We start from the raw sequence: 18,995 nt of genomic DNA on the forward strand, positions 1-18,995 counted from the left end.
TCTGTGAATTACCATGGTTCTGTAGGCCAGAAACAGTCAAATAGCAGCAAATTGATGTGGTTCAAACCAATAGTTCAAAACACACACAGCAGTTCCAGGCTGTTTCTCATTCTAGGACTGCTTTTTTATCAGAAAAATTAGGGCAGGTTTAAACAAGAGTGATGAGAATGGCCAGGATTCTACAGAGGGGGTGAGCACAGAAAACAGAAGGGACCAGGCGTGTATTTCAGCCAAGAGATTTGCAAGAATGTGACCCTCCCTCCACATCTCCCCAAGACTGCCATGTGTCAGCAGGCTTAAATTAAGCTTGTGTTTTGTTCTCCCCTGAAAGGGTGGAAGGGCTTCCCTGGTGACTCAGACAGTAAATTGTCTACCTGCAATGCACGAGACTCAGATTTGATCCCTGGGTCAGGAAGATCCCCAGGAGAAGGGAATGGCAACCCACTTTAGTATTCTTGCCTAGAGAGTTTAATGGACGGAGGTGCGACCAGGGGATGATAGGAGGAATTATCAGGGAGACCCCTGTGTTTCTGGCCAAGCTATCCAAAGGTGGAAGACTCCCCCAGGAGACACTGGGCCCTAGCGTTCTATTGAGGGGTCCGGGAAGAGGCTGAGGGGCCAGTGCTGGGGAAGGCCATGCGCCAGATGTATATGTGGATGAGGGGCAGAGGGGAAGAAGGCTGGCCCCTTGAGGATGACTTTGAAGCTGTCTCATGCCCATCCATGAGGGAAACTTGGTGTAGGCTGGTGTTTTGGTTGGTTTTTAATAGAGAAAAAGGCTCTTTCCCTTCATGCTGATAATTAGTACAGTGAAAAAGTTGAAAACGAGTTACCAGGGTAGAGCTATGTGGGTGATGAGGATGGGTGTGTGCAGGGAGAGGGAGGGGCCCCTGATGAGGAATCGGAACCCCTCTCTGGCAGGTTTTAGTTGACCCTGGGCTTTGGTTGCATAGTGGTGGCCCTGGACAGCCTTGACGCTCGGAAGGTGTGTGCTGGTGGTGCTTTTCTTAACCGGGAGAGGAGGGTGCAGAGGCCCCGCTCCCCTCACATGACCGCACGCGACCACAATCACTGCTTGCTCTGTGTGTTCTGTGGGCTCCTCTGGCTGGCAGTGTGGGGTGCTCACCCTCTTGCTCTGACCCTGGGAGCTGGCCCACCCTCCTTAGCCACCCATCTCATGGTCTTGGCGGGGCTGCCTGCAGGCTGATAATCCTGCCGGGGGACGTTTCTGCGCCAAGGCTATGCTCTCCGTGGGGAGTGCTGCAGGGGGGCAGGTGGTCTGGCAGGTCGGGGCCGCTTAGTCACCGGCTCTTCCTCCTTCCTTTTGTCCTCTGGCCCCTCGGGGCGCGACCCACTGTCATAGTGCCCTGGCCACAGTGTCCCCCATTCCAGGCTCCTGTCCCCCTTTTGGGGCTGTCCTGGGCTCTGTTCCAGCCTCATCACTTGGAAATCTATGTGGCGTCGAACTTGTTGACTCATCCCCCCAGCTCTTAGGTGTCAGCCTGCCTTCTTCCTCTCTACTGTGTTGCCTGTCCATGTGTGTGTGCGTGCTCAGTTGTGTCCGACTCTTTGTGACCCCCGTGGACTGTAGCCACCAGGCTTCTCTGTCCATGGGATTTCCCAGGCAAGAATACTGGAGTGGGTTGCTATTTCCTTCTCTGGGGGAGTCTTCCTAACCCAGGGACCGAACCCGCATCTCTGCACTGGCAGGCGGATTTATTACCCCTGCGTCTCTGCATTGGCAGGTGGATTTATTACCACCGAGCCATCAGGAAAGCCCCGTTACTTATCCTTTGTTGTTGTTCAGTTGCTAAGTTGTGTTCGACTCTTTGCAACCCCATGAACTGCAGCACTCCAGGCTTCCCTGTCCTTTACTATCTCCTGGAGTTTGCTCAAACTCATGTCCACTGAGCCAGTAATGCCATCCAACTATCTTATCCTCTGTCACCCTATTCTCCTCCTGCCCTCAATCTTTCCCAGCATCAGGGTCTTTTCCAGTGAGTTGACTCTTGGCGTCAGGTGACCAAAGTATTGGAGCTTCAGCTTCAGCATCAGTCCTTCCAATGAGTATTCAGGGTTGATGTCCTTTAGGATTGACTGGTTTGATCTCCTTGCAGTCCAAGGGACTCTTGAGAATCTTCTCCAACACCACGGTTTGAAAGCATCAGTTCTTTGGTGCTCAGCCTTCTTTATGGTCCAACTCTCACATCGTACATGACTACTGGCAAAACCATACCTTTGACTAGAGGGACCTTTCCCTTGAGAATCCCTTGAACCATATGGAAAGGCAGTTATCTGTAGTGGGAATTAGAGCATGTTCTTCCTGTTGAAAAACCACCTGAGGCGTTCTGTTTCAGGACCCAGGCTGAACATCACAGCGGAGAACGACTGCCGGCGCCTGCACTGTTCCCTGAGAGACCTGAGCTCCCTCCTGCAGGCCGTGGGCCGCCTGGCCGAGTACTTCACTGGGGACGTGTTCGCCGCGCGCTTCAGCGACGCCCTCACAGTAGTGGAGAGGTGGGTGGGCAGTTCCAGCATGGAACTCAACTTGCCTGCTTGTATGCAGTGCTGTGGTGGCCAGGCAGCTCTGCCCTGTGCAGGTGACTCGAGGCTCCACCGCACACAGGGGTGTGGAGCGTTACTGCCCTTCTCTGAACTTCATTCAGGTCCTGGTAGAATGGAGTGGACATAGTATCCTGTGGGTTTATTGTGAGATTTATATGAGGTAAGGCTCTGAGCCTGGGGCTTAGTATGTAGCACATGGTAAAGATAAGCTGCGATTTCATGGAAGAGCTTATATTTAAAGACAGGAGTAACCTCAAGAAACCAGGTGTGGTCATAAAGAGACGTTAAGACAGCCCTGTTAATAAGAGGACAGACAAGTAGGCAGTCTGGACTCTTGACCAGGCAGCCAGATGCCGGAGCGGTCTTTTTCTGGTCCTGTTAGAGTGGGCCTAGTTTTTGCAGTCCTCTTAGGGTCCTGAGGAGTGGAAGCAGGGCAGCCGTCAAGCCTGACTGTGGGGCGGATCCCCGCCTTCCCTGCACGGAGCTCCCATTACTGCTTCTTCCTCGAGGGGCCCTCACAGGCTTTATGGCTGCATTTGTTGAGGTCCTCCCTCTCCCTTCTCATGAACTCAGGCACCTAAAACGTCATTTGCTGAAAATAAAAGGGACAGAACGTTCAGGTCATTTCATGGTAACCAGCAAGTAGATTAGATCAAAACCAGGTGGGTGTGGATCCAGCCCAAAGTTGAGACACCTGGTTCTTTCGTCGGCACAGTGGCTATGTCACTGGTAACACACTAGGGGGAGCTAGGGCCCAGGCCAGCTTACTTGCATGCCAGACTTTTCTGTTACTCTTGGCTTAAAAGCAGACATGACTGAGAATTTTAAATAAATTTGAAAATCCAGATTAATGTTAATAAGAAAAGCAGTATACAGTAATAGGAGATTTTAGAAAGTAATTTTGTCCATTTTCTTTCTATATTTTGAGGGACAGGTATTATCACTTTATCTGAGTAAACTGTGTCCCGGAGGGCGAGTGCCTTGCCTCAGACCATGCAGTGCGTGAGAGGCCGCACATGGACTTTTACCAGTTTCTTGAGCCCAAATGCTGAGCTCTCTCCAGACACAGAGCTTCTACTTTAAGCTCTTTTTCCTCTTCTTCCTACACTAGGCCTGTTTCCTCTGATAGTAGAAACATAACATGTCTTTCTGTCTGAAGTCTATATTTTTTGAATTTAAACTTAAGCCATATATTGTATCCATCAGTCATTTCGGCTTCATAGGGAGGTGACTGTTCAGAGATTCTGGGTTATTACTTTATAGGTCCTTATGTATATACATCTTTCTGCATTGCTTACGTTTGCAGGCTCAGTAGTTAAACGCACTTGGCTCTTTTGTCTTCACTTAGAATAAAGTGTGAGAGAAGCCTCTTTGTTATGGCTATAGCCACTGTCATCAGTAGCATTTTTACTTGTCGGTTACAGAATATTAGTATCAAGACTGCTAAACATAGAAATATTAAAAGACACATTTAGAAGTTCATTTTTAGTGTGGAGGAACATTAAAAGAATGCTGTTGAATGTAAGTGAAGAGTATCAAGTCACAAGCTGTATGGTTTCACTTCTATGAGGTACTTAGAGTTGTCAGAATGATAGAGACAGAAAGTCAGTGGTTGCCAGGGGTGGAGGGGTTGTGGAGAGTTACTGTTTAATGGATACAGAGTTTCAGTTTTCTAAGATGGAAAGAGTCATGGAGATAGATGATGGGGGTAGTTGCATGTTATGAATATATTTAACACCAGTAAATTGTACACATATTATATGAATGTAAACCAATTTAAAGAATTAAACACTGGGCACTCATTGGTGTATTACTTACTGATGGTGACTTTTTTGATACCTACTTATCACCACCACCATACCCCACTTCCTAGAACTTCAGATGAGAACCCCTGACTCTTTTACTTAGTTCCTGGCTTACTGGAAATACCTCTTTCTGACTGCTCTCCAACCCTGAATAACTTGTGACTCAAGCTTGTGGTTTTTTTATAATAAAATCCTTCTTTCTGCCCCTATCAGAGAGGAATATTTTTCAGAATATGGACCCCATGCATCAGAGTCCCATGGTTGCTCTTAGAGATGCACATTTCTAGACCCCCTCAGAGCTGCAGTGTGCATCTGTAGGGTGGCACCAGCAAGCTGTATTATAACTAGTTCCCCAGTTGATTCTTCACTCAGTGAAGTTTGAGACCTTCTGCGCTGTTGGGTTGAGGGAGCAAAATACACACCATCTTCCCTGGCATGCCCCGCAGACCTGAGTCCAGGGTTCCTTACAGAGCAGGCACGGAGAGAACTTAGCCAAGTCTCTAGGTTTTTTTTTTTTTAATGTTTACTCATAAAGGAGTATCTCTAATGGAAGAGCAGTCTCCCATTTTCCAGTAGAGCTGGTCGTATTTAATGTTCATTTGTATGTAGTGAGCCTTTGGGCAACCAGTGGGCTCAATAACTTGCTTCTTAAAGAATTGTGCTGAAAATTAAAAATACCTTAATCTACGTTAAAAGCTTTTGTGTCCTCCCTTTCCCAACCCCATCACAGTGTTGTATCATGAACATTACATATCTTCAGAAAGTTAAAAAATTGTGTAGGTAATACCCATGTACCTATCACCTAGATTCTGCAGTTAAATTTTGCTGTATTTTCTTTATCATATGTCTATCTATGTGAAACATTTGTTTTTCCATTTTTAAAATTGTGATAAAGTACACATACAATAACAATTTCCATTCTAATCATGTTGTTGGATGTATTATATTATGTTGTCTATTGGATATTTATATTGTTCTCAAAAAGTTTGAGACTGTAGGTAGTGCTTTAGACTGTGTCTTAGTATATAAATCTTTATGCATATCTCAGATTACATCTTTGGGATAAAATTGAAAACCTGGTCTTGATTCTTTTTTGGAAAAAAGTGCGTCCTCAAGACCTTTGTTGATACCTTGTCCATTTTGTCTGCTTTAGTCCACAAACTGAGCGTGGCCTCATTCGTACAATTCTTCTTTGCCAACAGATTGGTCAAAGTCACTTTGTATGGATCTCAGATAAAATTGTACAACATTGAGACTGCTGTGCCATCAGTATTGAAGCCTGATCTCATTGATGTGTAAGTATAGTTAGATGTTTGTGTATTCTCAGAAAGACTTGTTCTCTGCCCCCAAATGGCTTTATAGATAAAAACGGACTGTAGTGGCTGTCGTGAAAAGATGAAAAACTCCCATCTCCAAACCTCAAAAGAGAGAAAGCTTGTTATATCTGGGGATTGGGGTGGCTGGAGTGAGTGGCATTCATCAGGCAGATGAGAGCTGGGAGCAGAGGGTAGGTATATGGAGTAGGCATTTCAGGAGGAAAGAATAGCACATGCCGAGACACAGAAGTGGTGCAGAGTCGCACAGGTAGGGGTGTGGGGAACAGCTGGTGTGGTGGGAGGTGAAGCTGGATAGGCATGTTAGGACTGTTCACTGTGAATGCCATGAATTGTGTCCTGAGACCAGTGACTGAAACTGCCCCTAGAGATTCTGATGACAGCAGGATGGTACAAGGCTTGGGTGTTTGCATATTAAACAAGAACCCTAAGTGACTTTGAAGCCAGGCACCCAGGGACCACACTGAGAAACATTATCGACGGTGGGAGGCCATTAGGAAAGTGACATAGAGATGGGGTGAAGGAATGGGGACTGGAGATGGGGCCCTCTCCCAGAGGTCACTGCCTGGAAGGCTTGCTCTCGGCTGGAGAGGCATTCTGCCAGATTCAGCCCTGTGCTAGCTTTTTAAAATACTTTTATTAGAACAAAACCCTGCCCATTCATTTACATATTACCTATGGCTGCTTTTGCACTGTAGTGGCAGAGTAGTTGAACAGTTCTGGGTGAGAGTGGATGGCCTACAAAAACAAACATTTATATTCTGACTTTTTTGCAGAAAAAGTCTCTGATCCCTGTTCTAGAGCATTCTGGAGCTTCAAATTAGATACATAGAAAAAGAGTCTCATTTACTATGGTGGTTAAAAAAAATTTTTTTTTTTTAATATTGCTCTCCTTTTTGAGAATTTAGAGAAAGCTTCTTCCAAGAAAGAGGCTAATTTGCTCATAAACACGCATTGCACACAATTTTGGAAAGTTTTCCTTCAGGCTTAAGAAACTGTATAAATGTAAAAAGATTGGCAGAAATTCTTAGACACCCCTTTCACAGGACAGACTTTGATGCCTTTCTCCTTTCTTTTTGTACTTTTTGATCAATGGATTCTTAAGATAAAATACAAAATAACTGTTTTGTCACTGTGAATAGCAAAATCCCCAAATTTGTAGTTTCTTACTGTAAGGTGTTTAGTACCTATTCTTACCTACCTTTTTAATTTGGAAAAGCTCAAATTTATAGAAAAGAGGGTAATAGGATGAACACCCATATACTATACTCTGAAGCTCGATTCGTTATTGACAAGCATCCTGCCACATTTGTTGTGTGTGTCTGTTTTTCTGTTTTTGCTTCTCTCTCTATACACATTTGCATGTGCATTCTCAGCGGCTCAGCTGTCTGACTCTTTCGTGACTCCATGGACTGTAGCCTGCCAGGCTCATCTGTCTATGGGATTTTTTCAGGCAAGAATACTGGAGTGGGTTGCCATTTCCTCCCCCAAGGGATCCTCCCAACCCAGGGATCTAACGTGTGTCTCCTGCACTGCAGATGGATTCTTTACTGCTGAGCCATCAGGGAAGCCCTGCACACGTGCACACACACACATGTTTTTTGTGTGAACTATTTGAAAATAAAGGGCAGGCAACACATCATTTCACCTTTATATCCTTCAGCGTTTATCTCCTAGGAGCGTTCTTCTGTATAACCATAATACATTATTAACACTCAAAACCTTCCATAGGGGCAGTAATGTCATCTCCTGTTTTTAAGCATATCTTTTTGGTGGTATATTCCAGTTTACCTAATTGTCCCAGGAATGTCCTTTATACGTATGTATCTATAGATGTATATATTTTAGATCCAGGTTCTAACTAATGAATCTCATTATGTGTTTCTCTTATAGTCTAGACAAGTTAGTTCCCCAGATTGTGTGTTTGGGAGGGGTAGGGTGGGGAGAGAGACTTACTTTTTGGAGATTCACATCTAAATTTTTTTTTTTTTTTTTTAAGAAAAACTTAAAAATCTTGATTTGTCTAGTTTTTGTCTGTATTAGATCAAGGTTAAACATTTTAGCAAGAATGTTATATATGTGATGGTGTGTCCTTCTTGCATCATGTCTAGAAGCCCTTAGAGGTTGGTTTGCCCTGGAATTACTGATACTGAGTTTGATTTTTAAATAGTGTCTGCTGTGTCCTTGCTTCTCCACTGAAAGGTCCTAGAAGCAGTGACACCATAGAAGCAGCGCTCCCTTTAGTATTCAGGATCTTGGTTTCTGAGATACATTCTCCACCAAAAGGAATCAGGGCTCCTTGGAGAAATGCTACAAGTCTGGGGCAGGCTAACCCTGGAAAATCTTGTTGAGCCAATTGGGAAGGTTGGGAATGTATGAAAAGGACATGGGGGCCAGCTAGAAAGGGTGCTTCCTGGTCAACTTGATGATGTGATCATCAAGAAAGAATAAGAATGATAAGGAGTTATTATATGTTGAATATACAGCATCCATATGATTAGAAAAGAAGATCGGGGAGAGAAAGTTCTTTTTACAGAAGAATATAGCTAATGAAAAGGAAAAGAATTAGAAAAATCCCTCGTTTGCAACCACCAAGTTTTAAGAATGATTTATGCATGGATTCTCAACGGGTATTTGTTGTGGAGGGTGTTAATTATTTATGGAGTCTCAAAGTATCACCCCACCCAAAAAATTACTTAATTTTTTCAGAAAAGGGAGAAATTACCCATTTATGTTTATTAGAAGGTTTGGTGTTTTGTAAGCTCTGGGACAACTGCCTCACTTCACTTTTTCAAAGATTTATTCTTTTTGGTGAATTGTGAGCTTTTATGATGTAAAAGAATACACAAAAGAACTGTACAGAAAAGATCTTCACGACCCTGATAATCACAATGGTGTGATCACTCACCTAGAGCCAGACATCCTGGTACGTGAAGTCAAGTGGGCCTTAGGAATCATCACTACGAACAAAGCTAGTGGAGGTGATGGAATTCCAGTTGAGCTATTTCAGATCCTAAACGATGATGCTGTGAAAGTGCTACACTCAATATGCCAACAAATTTGGAAAACTCTTATAGTCTAGACAAGTTAGTTCACCAAATTGTGTGTTTGGGAGGGGTAGGGTGGGGAGAGAGACTAACTTTTTGGAGGCCACAGGACTGGAAAAGGTCAGTTTTCATTCTAATCCCAAAGAAAGGCAATGCCAAAGAATGCTCAAACTACCGCACAGTTGCACTCATCTCACATGCTAGCAAAGTAATGCTCAAAATTGTCCAATCCAGGCTTCAACAGTATGTGAACCATGAACTTCCAGATGTTCAAGCTGGTTTTAGAAAAGGCAGAGGAACCAGAAATCAAATTGCCAACATCTGTTGGATCATTGAAAAAGCCAGAGAGTTCCAGAAAAACTATTTCTGCTTTATTGACTATGCCAAAGCCTTTGACTGTGGATCACAATAAACTGTGGAAAATTCTGCAAGAGATGGGAATACCAAACCACCTGACTTGCCTCTTGAGAAATCTGTATGCAGGTCAGGAAGCAACAGTTAGAACTGGACATGGAACAACAGACTGGTTCCAAATAGGAAAAGGAGTACATCAAGGCTGTATATTGTTACCCTGCTTATTGAACTTATATGCAGAGTACATCATGCGAAATGTTGGGCTGGAAGAAGCACAGGCTGGAATCAAGATTGCCGGGAGAAATATCAATGACCGCAGATATGCAGATGACACCACCCTTATGGCAGAAAGTGAAGAAGAACTAAAGAGCCTCTTGATGAAAGTGAAAGAGGAAAGTGAAAAAGCTGGCTTAAAGCTCAACATTCAGAAAATAAGATCATGGCATCTGGTCCCATCACTTCATGGGAAATAGATGGGGAAACAGTGGAAACAGTGGCAGACTTTTATTTTTGGGGGCTCCAAAATCACTGCAGATGGTGACTGCAGCCATGAAATTAAAAGATGCTTACTCCTTGGAAGGAAAGTTATGACCAACCTAGATAGCATATTCAAAAGCAGAGACATTACTTTGCCAACAAAGGTCCGTCTAGTCAAGGCTGTGGTTTTTCCAGTGGTCATGTATGGATGTGAGGGTTGGACTGTGAAGAAAGCTGAGCGCTAAAGAATTGATGCTTTTGAACTGTGGTGTTGGAGAAGACTCTTGAGAGTCCCTTGGACTGCAAGGAGATCCAACCAGTCCATTGTAAAGGAGATCAGTCCTGGGTGTTCATTGGAAGGACTGATGTGAAAGCTGAAACTCCAATACTTTGGCCACCTCACACAAAGAGCTGACTCACTGGAAAAGACTCTGATGCTGGGAGGGATTGGGGGCAGGAGGAGAAGGGGATGACAGGATGAGGTGGCTGGATGGCATCACCTACTCGATGGACATGAGTTTGATGAACTCTAGGAGTTGGTGATGGACAGGGAGGCCTGGTGTGCTACGATTCATGGGGTCGCAAAGAGTCGGACACGACTGAGCGACTGAACTGAACTGATGATGTATATTTTGTCGTGTGTATGGTGCAGTACAACATCGGCAGAAACTGTAGTCTTTGCTCCTTCAAGCCTCAGCCAGATACCATGTATGGTGTGATGGAAGCTTAAAGCTGAGAGTCTTGTATCAAAGCTTATTTGTAAAGCTCTAATTCCTGGTAGTTTTCTACGTCCCCGTCTGTAGTTAGGGTATAAAATTTTTACTATTTCCCAGTCTAACACATTATCACTTGAATTCTTGGTTTCTGGTTTTATTATTTACCATTCTCTCACCTGACCCCATGTGTGTCACAGAAAGATTGAATGAGATCTGATAGACGTTTGCTAACTGCCTTCTGGGTTCCAGGCAGTGGTGGCAATATTTAGATGACGGGTTTTAACTTTAGGTCCTTAGGGCACAAGGAGAAGATTTCTAGCCTGTCACGCGTGGTGTAGATTGGTAAATGCAATGGGTGGAATTCTTTCCTCCTGTGAGAGTAGATTTAGTGCTGATGTATTCTGACCTTAACCTTTAACATCGCGTCTTCTCTCTCTTCGCAGGCATGCTCAGTCCCTGGCTGCCCTACAGGCCTACTCTCACTGGCTCGCACAGTACTGCAGCGAGGCGCATCGGCAGAATACCCAGCAGTTCGTTTCGCTCATCTCCACCACCATGGATGCAATCACACCTCTCATCACCACCAAGGTCTTGAAACAGCGAAGGCTGCATCTCTTCTCTAACTCCCCATCTGTCCTCCTCTTCATATACCCATTTATAATGCCACATAATATGAGACCCAGTTCTTGCCGCCGTGATAGAACTGTGCGCCATTTCATGTTCCTTTTCAGTTCTAGCCCATATAAATTCAAATATACCTATTCGTGCAGTTCTCTAAGTCTCCCATGAAAACATGCTCATTGTCTAAAAGTAAAATACTATTCAAATGTATGGTACTCTCTAATGCCTTCCTCCAAAATATTTTCCTTTCCAGGGTAAGCACTGTCAGCGTTTGTTGCATAGCCTTCAGACTTTTTCCGGGTCTCATACACATAGGTAAATGTTTGTAGACAGCTGGAGATAAATTAATATCTTCTTTTGTGTCACAGTGTGCCTTGGAGACCTTTACATGTGGCAAACAAATGTAGTGTGTGAAGCTGGCCAGTGCTATTCTGTAGTGGGGGTGTATGATAGCTCTTCTTTTGTTGGAAATTAGACCCTTGTATGTACATCCTTGGTGGAGGATAGGTTCCTAGAAGTGTAATTGCTGGGTCTAAGGTTCTATCCATGTAAAACTTGATAGATTCTAAGCTGTCCTCTAAGGAAACCACCAAGTTATATTACTAAAGCATGTAGATACTTATTTTCCTTTTTTCTTCTTTTTCTGGTAGTTTTACTCATATATGGCATTCTGTACCACTGTTAACAGAACAGTGTGCTGTTTTCCGTAAATTTTTGTTGTGTTTATAATTGTAATTTGTAAATGAGTTATGATAATCCTGTGAGGGGGTGGTTTCAGAATTTACCTATCCATCGCTGATCTTTTAAATTGTGTCCCATTTGTTAACAATTCATTACAGATAGTTTTGAAATGTGTGTACTCATGACTGTAGCTTTATCCTTTTAGGTAATTTGGTTAGAATAACTGGGATTATAGGGTTCAAAGGTTAGGGATATTTTGCGGTTTTAGGAAATTATGTAATTTTTCTAAATTATTCTGCATACCACTGGCTCTTTGGTGTGCTGTTGGACTGTAGTCTTACTAGCATCTGGTCCTGTTTTGGAAGCATCTTTGGTTTTGCTAGATAACTTGAAAGGGATAGAATGGTACTTAAACCATGGGTTTGATTGGCCTGTTGAAGTGAAGGAAGTAGGCAAGCCTGCTGTGATTGATGGACTGCAGAATGGGAGGTTAAGAGAGATCTCCGCTTGACTAGAGTAAGAAGAGTCAGATGAACGATCCCCAGTTGTTTGGATGGTATGCCAAGGAGTTTGCCATGTGGTTTAAATGCTGACGGGGAGCCACTGTAGATTCATGAGCTGAGAAGTGACTGAGTTCGTGGCTGAGAGCTAGAAAATTAGAGACGATGGTCTTGGCTTGAGGGCAGCAGCTGTGGATGTGGCAGGGAAGAGGAAACCTTGTTACTGGGCATCATTATAGGAAAACTTCTTTGAGGCAGAGTCTAGTTGTGGCTTCCCTGGTGTCTCAGGCGGTAAAGTGTCTGCCCGCAATGCGGGAGACCCAGGTTTGATCCTGGGTCAGGAAGATCCCCTGGAGAAGGAAATGGCAATCCACTCCAGCACTCTTGCCTGGAAAATCCCATGGACGGAGGAGCCTGATAGGCTACAGTCCATGGGGTCGCAGAGAGTCAGACATGACTGAGTGACTTCACTTTCTAGTTGATGTAGTTTGGCATCAAGCTCCGTATTCAGCTCATGGTTGCCTCATCAAATTCTTCTAATACCAGTCTCAAAGGAGACGTTGTGAGCTGACATGTCTTCTTCCCTCCCCAGGTCCAAGATAAGTTGCTGCTATCTGCGTGCCACTTACTGGTCTCACTGGCTACCACTGTGCGACCTGTCTTTCTGATCAGCATCCCTGCAGTGCAGAAAGTATTCAACAGGATCACTGATGCCTCTGCCCAGCGACTTGTCGATAAGGTGAGGCCTCAGGGCTCCCCTGGGGTCCCCAGAGCCATGTGGCTCAGGCTCAGAGAGGCTGAGGAAGAAGAATCTAACCTTTCGTCTTGTACTTAGAGCTTACAGGCCCTGCCAGCATATGTGGATTTCTTACATGTATGACACTGATGCAGCCTCAGTGCTCTCTTGTTAAGACCTTCCTTCTCAACACAGTCAGTGTGCTGATTCAGACATAAAAAGTTCCTCCCGACAGGCCTGGTGATTATGGTGCTTTGAGAGCTGGCAGTTCGGCTGGTGCTGGGAGAGTCCTCTTTGTATTCTTTGTGGTTTAAACAGTCTGTTTTTATTGTTAAATGTTTGTTTTCTTAGGGTTGAGACACTCCAGACAAGTATATTCTCCTACAATCCTCTGGGAGGCTCAGGCTAGAAGTTTAAAGCAACGAAATGGGGGCAGGGTCATAGGGGCGTCAAAGCAGTTACTTAAAAGTCCCTGGACTGTGAATGTGTTGCTTCTGACTTGTCCCTAAGGGCACATTGAGTGTAAAAGACTCGACAGCAGTGTTCTGAGTAGCTTCTCGGCGGAGGGTATCAGGAGCCGGTGGCCGAGGGACAGGTTAGACTCAGTATCAGTGATTTCTCCCCCTCTTAACGCTGCAAGCAACGAATTAGAGGGAAAGTGCCAGCAGTAAGAATGATGATAGAGGCTGGCCTTCGGATGTGCTGGGCCCAGATTTGGTGTTGTTTCTTCAGTTTTTCTCTCCTTCCTGGATTGTTCAAGTTGGACCCAAGTCCCAGGCCCAGGTTTTAAGAAAGGAGCCCAAGGCCTGAGCTCAGTGTGTGCGGTCGGTGTCAAAGGTCATGTCAGGTGCAGCCGCTCTGCTGTCCACATTGGTCGTAAACTTACGCTGGATGGATGCCCTCGGGTCTCTTCCAGGCTCAGGTGTTGGTGTGCCGAGCCCTCTCGAACATCCTGCTGCTTCCGTGGCCAAACCTCCCAGAGAGTGAGCAGCAGTGGCCTGTGCGCTCCCTGAACCACGCCAGCCTCATCTCTGCGCTGTCCCGGGATTATCGCAGTCTGAAGCCCACCGCTGTCACCCCGCAGAGGAAGATGCCCCTGGATGACAGTAAGTGGCCCCAAGGCAGGGGCAGCCTGCGGAGATAGGTAGAGCTGGCATCATTCTTCCTTTGTAGCAGATGGGCTTTGCATCTGGGGCTCATGGGTGAATTAATCTGCCCACTGTCACCCAGTTGCTCAGCCACAGAGTTGACTCAGGTAGAACCGTGCTTACCTGTGGAATTCAGTGAGCACATCACATGGACCTATTCCCTGAATGCAGGGTGCCCGTCTCTTATTTAAAATGTCAACGGTAAGAGATGACATCCATTTGAAGACCCTATTTGATTTGAAGACCCTATTTGATGATGACTTCTGTGGGTAAAAACCCTTCAGTGATTATTGATCCATCTCAGGTACTTGTATAAACAGTCAAAGCAGTTGACTTCTCCACAGTGGGAAACAGGAAACTATCTTTTGACTGTTTTTAACCTTTCTCAAAATATAAATGTTTTAGAGGCTTTGAAAGAGCTTTTTGTATCTTTAAAAGTGATTAAGCTTGGTATCTTCAAGTTTAGTTGTTTATAGTAAATAAGGAGGAAAAAGAGAGAATTCAGTTGTTCAAGTAGAAGGCATCAGATTTCTCTGAACAATCTTCCTGAAATAACAAATATTACAGAAATAGTTTGAAAATTGTCTCTTTTACAGTGAGAAAATAATAGAACATTATTGGATAATGTCAACAGAAATGCTTTGTGACATATTAGTAATATATGCTGAATGTTTTTTTTTAAAGTACATTACTTTTACAATTAAGAATATTAACACAAGCTCATTATACAAAAATACTAGAGTGGTATACAGATGGAAAAGGGAACTCTTAAATCTCATCATTTTTAATATTTTGGAAAGTAACCCTTTTAACCATTTTGTCATTGTCAGCTTTGGTAATAGTCAATTATTTTACCAACAAAAGCAAGTTTATTCAGGAATAGCCAGAGGAATTGCAATTCTCAGGTTATGAGGACTGTGGCAGACCATAGGCAAATTCAAAGAGCTAGGAAGGGGCACTTTCTTTTTTAGGGCAAAGGGAGGGGTTGAGAGGGTCTGTAATAACCAGAGTCCATTGAAAGAAGCTGGGAGTCCAAAATTTGAAGGCTTCTCATTGGTTGGGCTGTTAACAGTCTCTGATTAGCTGGCTTGTCTTCAGGAAGAAGAGTAGTTTTCTTCTTCTGCTGGATGAAGTGGGCAACACCTGCCTGTTTGGAGTAATTGGCCTGCATGGAAGGGCATAATAGCTCCCCCTGCAGGCCTGTCTTGACTCCTGTTGTCAGTTCAGTCCAGTCACTCAGTCGTGTCCGAGACTGCGACCCCATGGACTGCAGCATGCCAGGCCTCCCTGTCCATCTCCAGCTCCCGGAGTTGACCCGAACTCATGTCCACTGAGTTGGTGATGCCATCCAACCGTCTCATCCTCTGTCGTCCCCTTCTCCTCCTGCCCTCAATCTTTCCCAGCATCAGGGTCTTTTCAAACGAGTCAGCTCTTTGCATCAGGTGGCCAAAGTATTGGAGTTTCAGCTTTAACATCAGTCCTTCCAATGAACACTTAGGACTGATCTCTCTTAGGATGGACTGGTTGGATCTCCTTGCAGTCCTAGGGACTCTCAAGAGTCTTCTCCAACACCACAGTTCAAAAGCATCAATTCTTCGGCACTCAGCTTTCTTTATAGTCCAGATCTCATGTGCACACATGACTATTGGAAAAACCATAGCCTTGACTAGACAGACCTTTGTCGGCAAAGAAATGTCTCTGCTTTTTAATATGCCATCTAGGTTGGTCATAACTTTTCTTCCAAGGAGTAAGCATCTTTTAATTTCATGGCTGCAATCACCATCTGCAGTGATTTTGGATCCCCCCAAAATAAAGTCTGACACTGTTTCCACTGTTTCCCCATCTATTTCCCATGAAGTGATGGGACCAGACATCATGATCTTCGTTTTCTGAATGTTGAGCTTTAAGCCAACTTTTTCACTCTCCTCTTTCACTTTCATCAAGAGGATTTTTAGTTCCTCTTCGCTTTCTGCCATAAGGGTGGTGTCATCTGCGTGTCTGAGGTTGTTGATATTTCTCCCAGCAATCTTGATTCCAGCTTGTGCTTCTTCCAGCCCAGCGTTTCTCATGATGTACCCTGCATATGAGTTAAATAAGCAGGGTGACTGTATGCAGCCTTGGCGATATCAGTAATTACATATATTTTCAGCCCCAGGAGACCGAGGTCTGATCAGGCAGTCGATTAGCGCGGCGCAGCAGGTGCGCTCAGCGGGTCCTGTGTGGGCCATCAGGCTGGAGTCAGACTGGGAGGTGAAGGGGAGGGTTCGACCTGTATGTGTCCATTCCCACCTGTGCCCTTACGACCCTCACGTCCTCACTAGTCTGTTCACCATCTTAAAGTCTCAAGTCCAGGACACCAAACCCAAGGGACATTCCATCTTCTCTGTGGAGATGTTTCATGTGATAAGAGGCAGAATAGAGGCAGAACACTGAGCAGGCTGGCTGGCAGGCAGTTGGAGTCCTGACAGTAAAAAGGGAACAGAGAGAAAGAAGATACAGAGAGATCCAGACAGAGATTGAGAACTCAGTCGAGAGAGGCTTCTGTGCGACTGTCCTTCAGAGAAAGACCTTTGCGGATTTCGTCCCCTTCTTGGTGTTCCCTCTTACTCTGCTTTTCTCCTCAGACAAGTCATAACCTGCCGCTCACTCTCGGTTTGCAGCCAAAGTGATCATCCACCAGACACTTAGTGTCTTAGAAGACATTGTGGAGAATATCTCTGGGGAATCCACCAAGTCCCGACAGATCTGCTATCAGTCGTTGCAGGAATCCGTTCAGGTCTCCCTGGCCCTCTTTCCAGCTTTCATCCATCAGTCAGGTAGGAGCTGGCTGCGGGCCCCGCTGCTGGGTGGTACTGACAGGGCCCAGAGTCCTGCCTAGCTCTGTAGGGCAGGCCAGGGCGGTCAGCTGTGCAGACTAGAGGTGCGGGCTGAGGGCAGTGACGTCATGAGGTGCTGAGTCACTTAGGAACATAGCAGTGGATGGGGCGTTATTCCAGGGCCGACATAGAACTTTTTCTGGGAGTTCTGCTTATTTATTATGTGGCAAGGTGAGTTTTGCTGAGGTGCTACCCCTCCCTGCACTCTGTCACCATCGCTCAGAGAAGCTCTCTCTCAGTCTCTGGGTATGCTGGCCTGGCTCTCCTGAGCAGTGACCGTGGTCCTGTCAGTCTTGTGAGAGAAATACCAGGACTTCTCAGTCAGCACACCCTCACTAATTGCCCCCAGGTGTATGTGGTTGAAGCCAGAACATACTCTACAGATGATTTTTGAGATCTGGAAGTGCAGCCACACTAAATGTAACCAATATTTTCGGCAGTTAGTCCATTTAATGGCCCAGGGCATGCAGTCAGAAGTACACCATTATCCACTTTCAGCGGCTTGACGCTGGACCCAACTGCAGAGAGAAGTGGCTGAAGCCTCCAGGTGCTGACCCAGTTCAGTAGTTGCATCCGCGAGCACAAGATGGCCCAGCCACAGTGAGCGCTCTGCACAGCGCTGGATGCTGGGCAGTGAGGGTGGCTTCAAGGTGACCTTTGTTTCCTACCATGAGCCACTGGGTGGAGTTGTCCGTATTAGGGCTGTTTTCTCAGCATGTCCTTAATCATTTCCCACTTTCCGTCACTGGCTGTGATGGTCCTGGCTGAATTTCTTCCAGCAGGAAGCCTTAGAGCTGGAGAGGCTAGTACAGATAGCGGGAGGCAGTGCGTCCAGCCCGGGGCTGCTCTTCAGGCGGGTGTACATGCCTCTGATCACCCGCTTTGTCCGTTTATTTAGATGTGACTGATGAGATGCTGAGCTTCTTCCTCACTCTGTTTCGAGGCCTTAGAGTCCAGATGGGCGTGCCTTTCACTGAGCAGATCATACAGACTTTCCTCAATATGTTTACCAGGTAACCGCTGACCTGCTCGCTATCCGTGGTTTTCCGGCTCCACGTGAGAAGTGGTGGGACCTGGCTGCTAAGCATGGGCCTTTTTGCTCCCTTTTCTTCTCTTGCCACGTGCTGCTCCCAGAGAACCGTTTCCTTGGCTATGGTGTGCTTTCTCTTGTCTTCAGAGAACAGTTGGCTGAGAGTATCCTCCACGAAGGCAGTACTGGCTGTCGGGTGGTCGAGAAGTTCCTGAAGATCCTGCAGGTAGTGGTCCAGGAGCCCGGCCAAGTGTTCAAGCCCTTCCTCCCCAGCATCATCGCCCTGTGCATGGAGCAGGTGTATCCCATCATTGCCGAGGTACGCGGGGCTGGGTGGTCTCCCATGCTGCCTGTGACTGGGGAGGGAATGAGATATTGAGGAAGAGTTGTTGTGTTTTAAACTGAATTTGTTAGTTATTTTTCTCATAAGATAATATTTCAGAGAATGCTACTGGCTTGGTACACTGGCTGAGTTAATTAGAACTAATCTAGTATAAGCATAGCAGGTTCAGTGTCACGAGGTTTCTTGGTTGGTAAGATCAGCCTCCCATGGGAAACAGTTTATAACTTTAGGTGAGTATGTGGTTTTCTCCAGCAGATATAACAGACGTTGTAATAACAAAATTTTATAGTACTTTCCTATTAAGAACTTTCATAATCTCAAGCATACAAAACAAGTTCCTAGAACCATTCAAGGTTTTCGTCATTAGAAAGCTCCTTGTCCTCCTTAGAAAACAGCCACTCAGCATGACCAAATTCAGAATCAGTATATTTTTACTGAAGTTTTCTATGATAGTTTCGTAAACAAGGGCTGTCCTTTCTAACTGCCCAAGCTAAGGCGTAAGTCACTCCAGTTGCTCTGTGTCATTAAACACATCTTGGCCCTCTGAGTGTTCTGTAATGGAAGCTGGTGCCCACTGGTCTTGATTTTAGTCGAGGCTGGATTAAATAGATCTGGGCCTTATAATGTTGACTTCTGCCAAGACACGTGGAATAATGTGACCTGTCATGATCTTCCACGACTTGGAGATGTTTGGATAAATTAGAAAATTATTGCTGAGCCTGCCTCCCTTTCCTCCTCCTCCTGCCGGTGAAAGAGGAGACA

The 18,995-nt window shown here is 45.3% G+C and overlaps 1 protein-coding gene across 4 annotated transcripts in view; it reads left to right on the forward strand.

Moving 5' to 3' along the window:
• The window catches only part of XPO6 (exportin 6), a 107,604-nt gene that overhangs the window by 80,586 nt on the left and 8,023 nt on the right, over positions 1-18,995 (forward strand). For all 4 annotated transcript variants that reach the window (XM_052636379.1, XM_052636378.1, XM_052636381.1 and 1 more), the window contains 8 exons: positions 2,358-2,517; positions 5,573-5,665; positions 10,742-10,886; positions 12,693-12,839; positions 13,753-13,942; positions 16,645-16,800; positions 17,759-17,873; positions 18,038-18,209. In XM_052636379.1, coding sequence (XP_052492339.1) covers positions 2,358-2,517; positions 5,573-5,665; positions 10,742-10,886; positions 12,693-12,839; positions 13,753-13,942; positions 16,645-16,800; positions 17,759-17,873; positions 18,038-18,209 — 1,178 coding nt within the window. The remainder of the gene's footprint in view (positions 1-2,357; positions 2,518-5,572; positions 5,666-10,741; positions 10,887-12,692; positions 12,840-13,752; positions 13,943-16,644; positions 16,801-17,758; positions 17,874-18,037; positions 18,210-18,995) is intronic.

This window comes from Budorcas taxicolor, chromosome 2, assembly GCF_023091745.1.
Source record: "Budorcas taxicolor isolate Tak-1 chromosome 2, Takin1.1, whole genome shotgun sequence".
Classification (NCBI taxonomy): Eukaryota; Metazoa; Chordata; class Mammalia; order Artiodactyla; family Bovidae; genus Budorcas; species Budorcas taxicolor.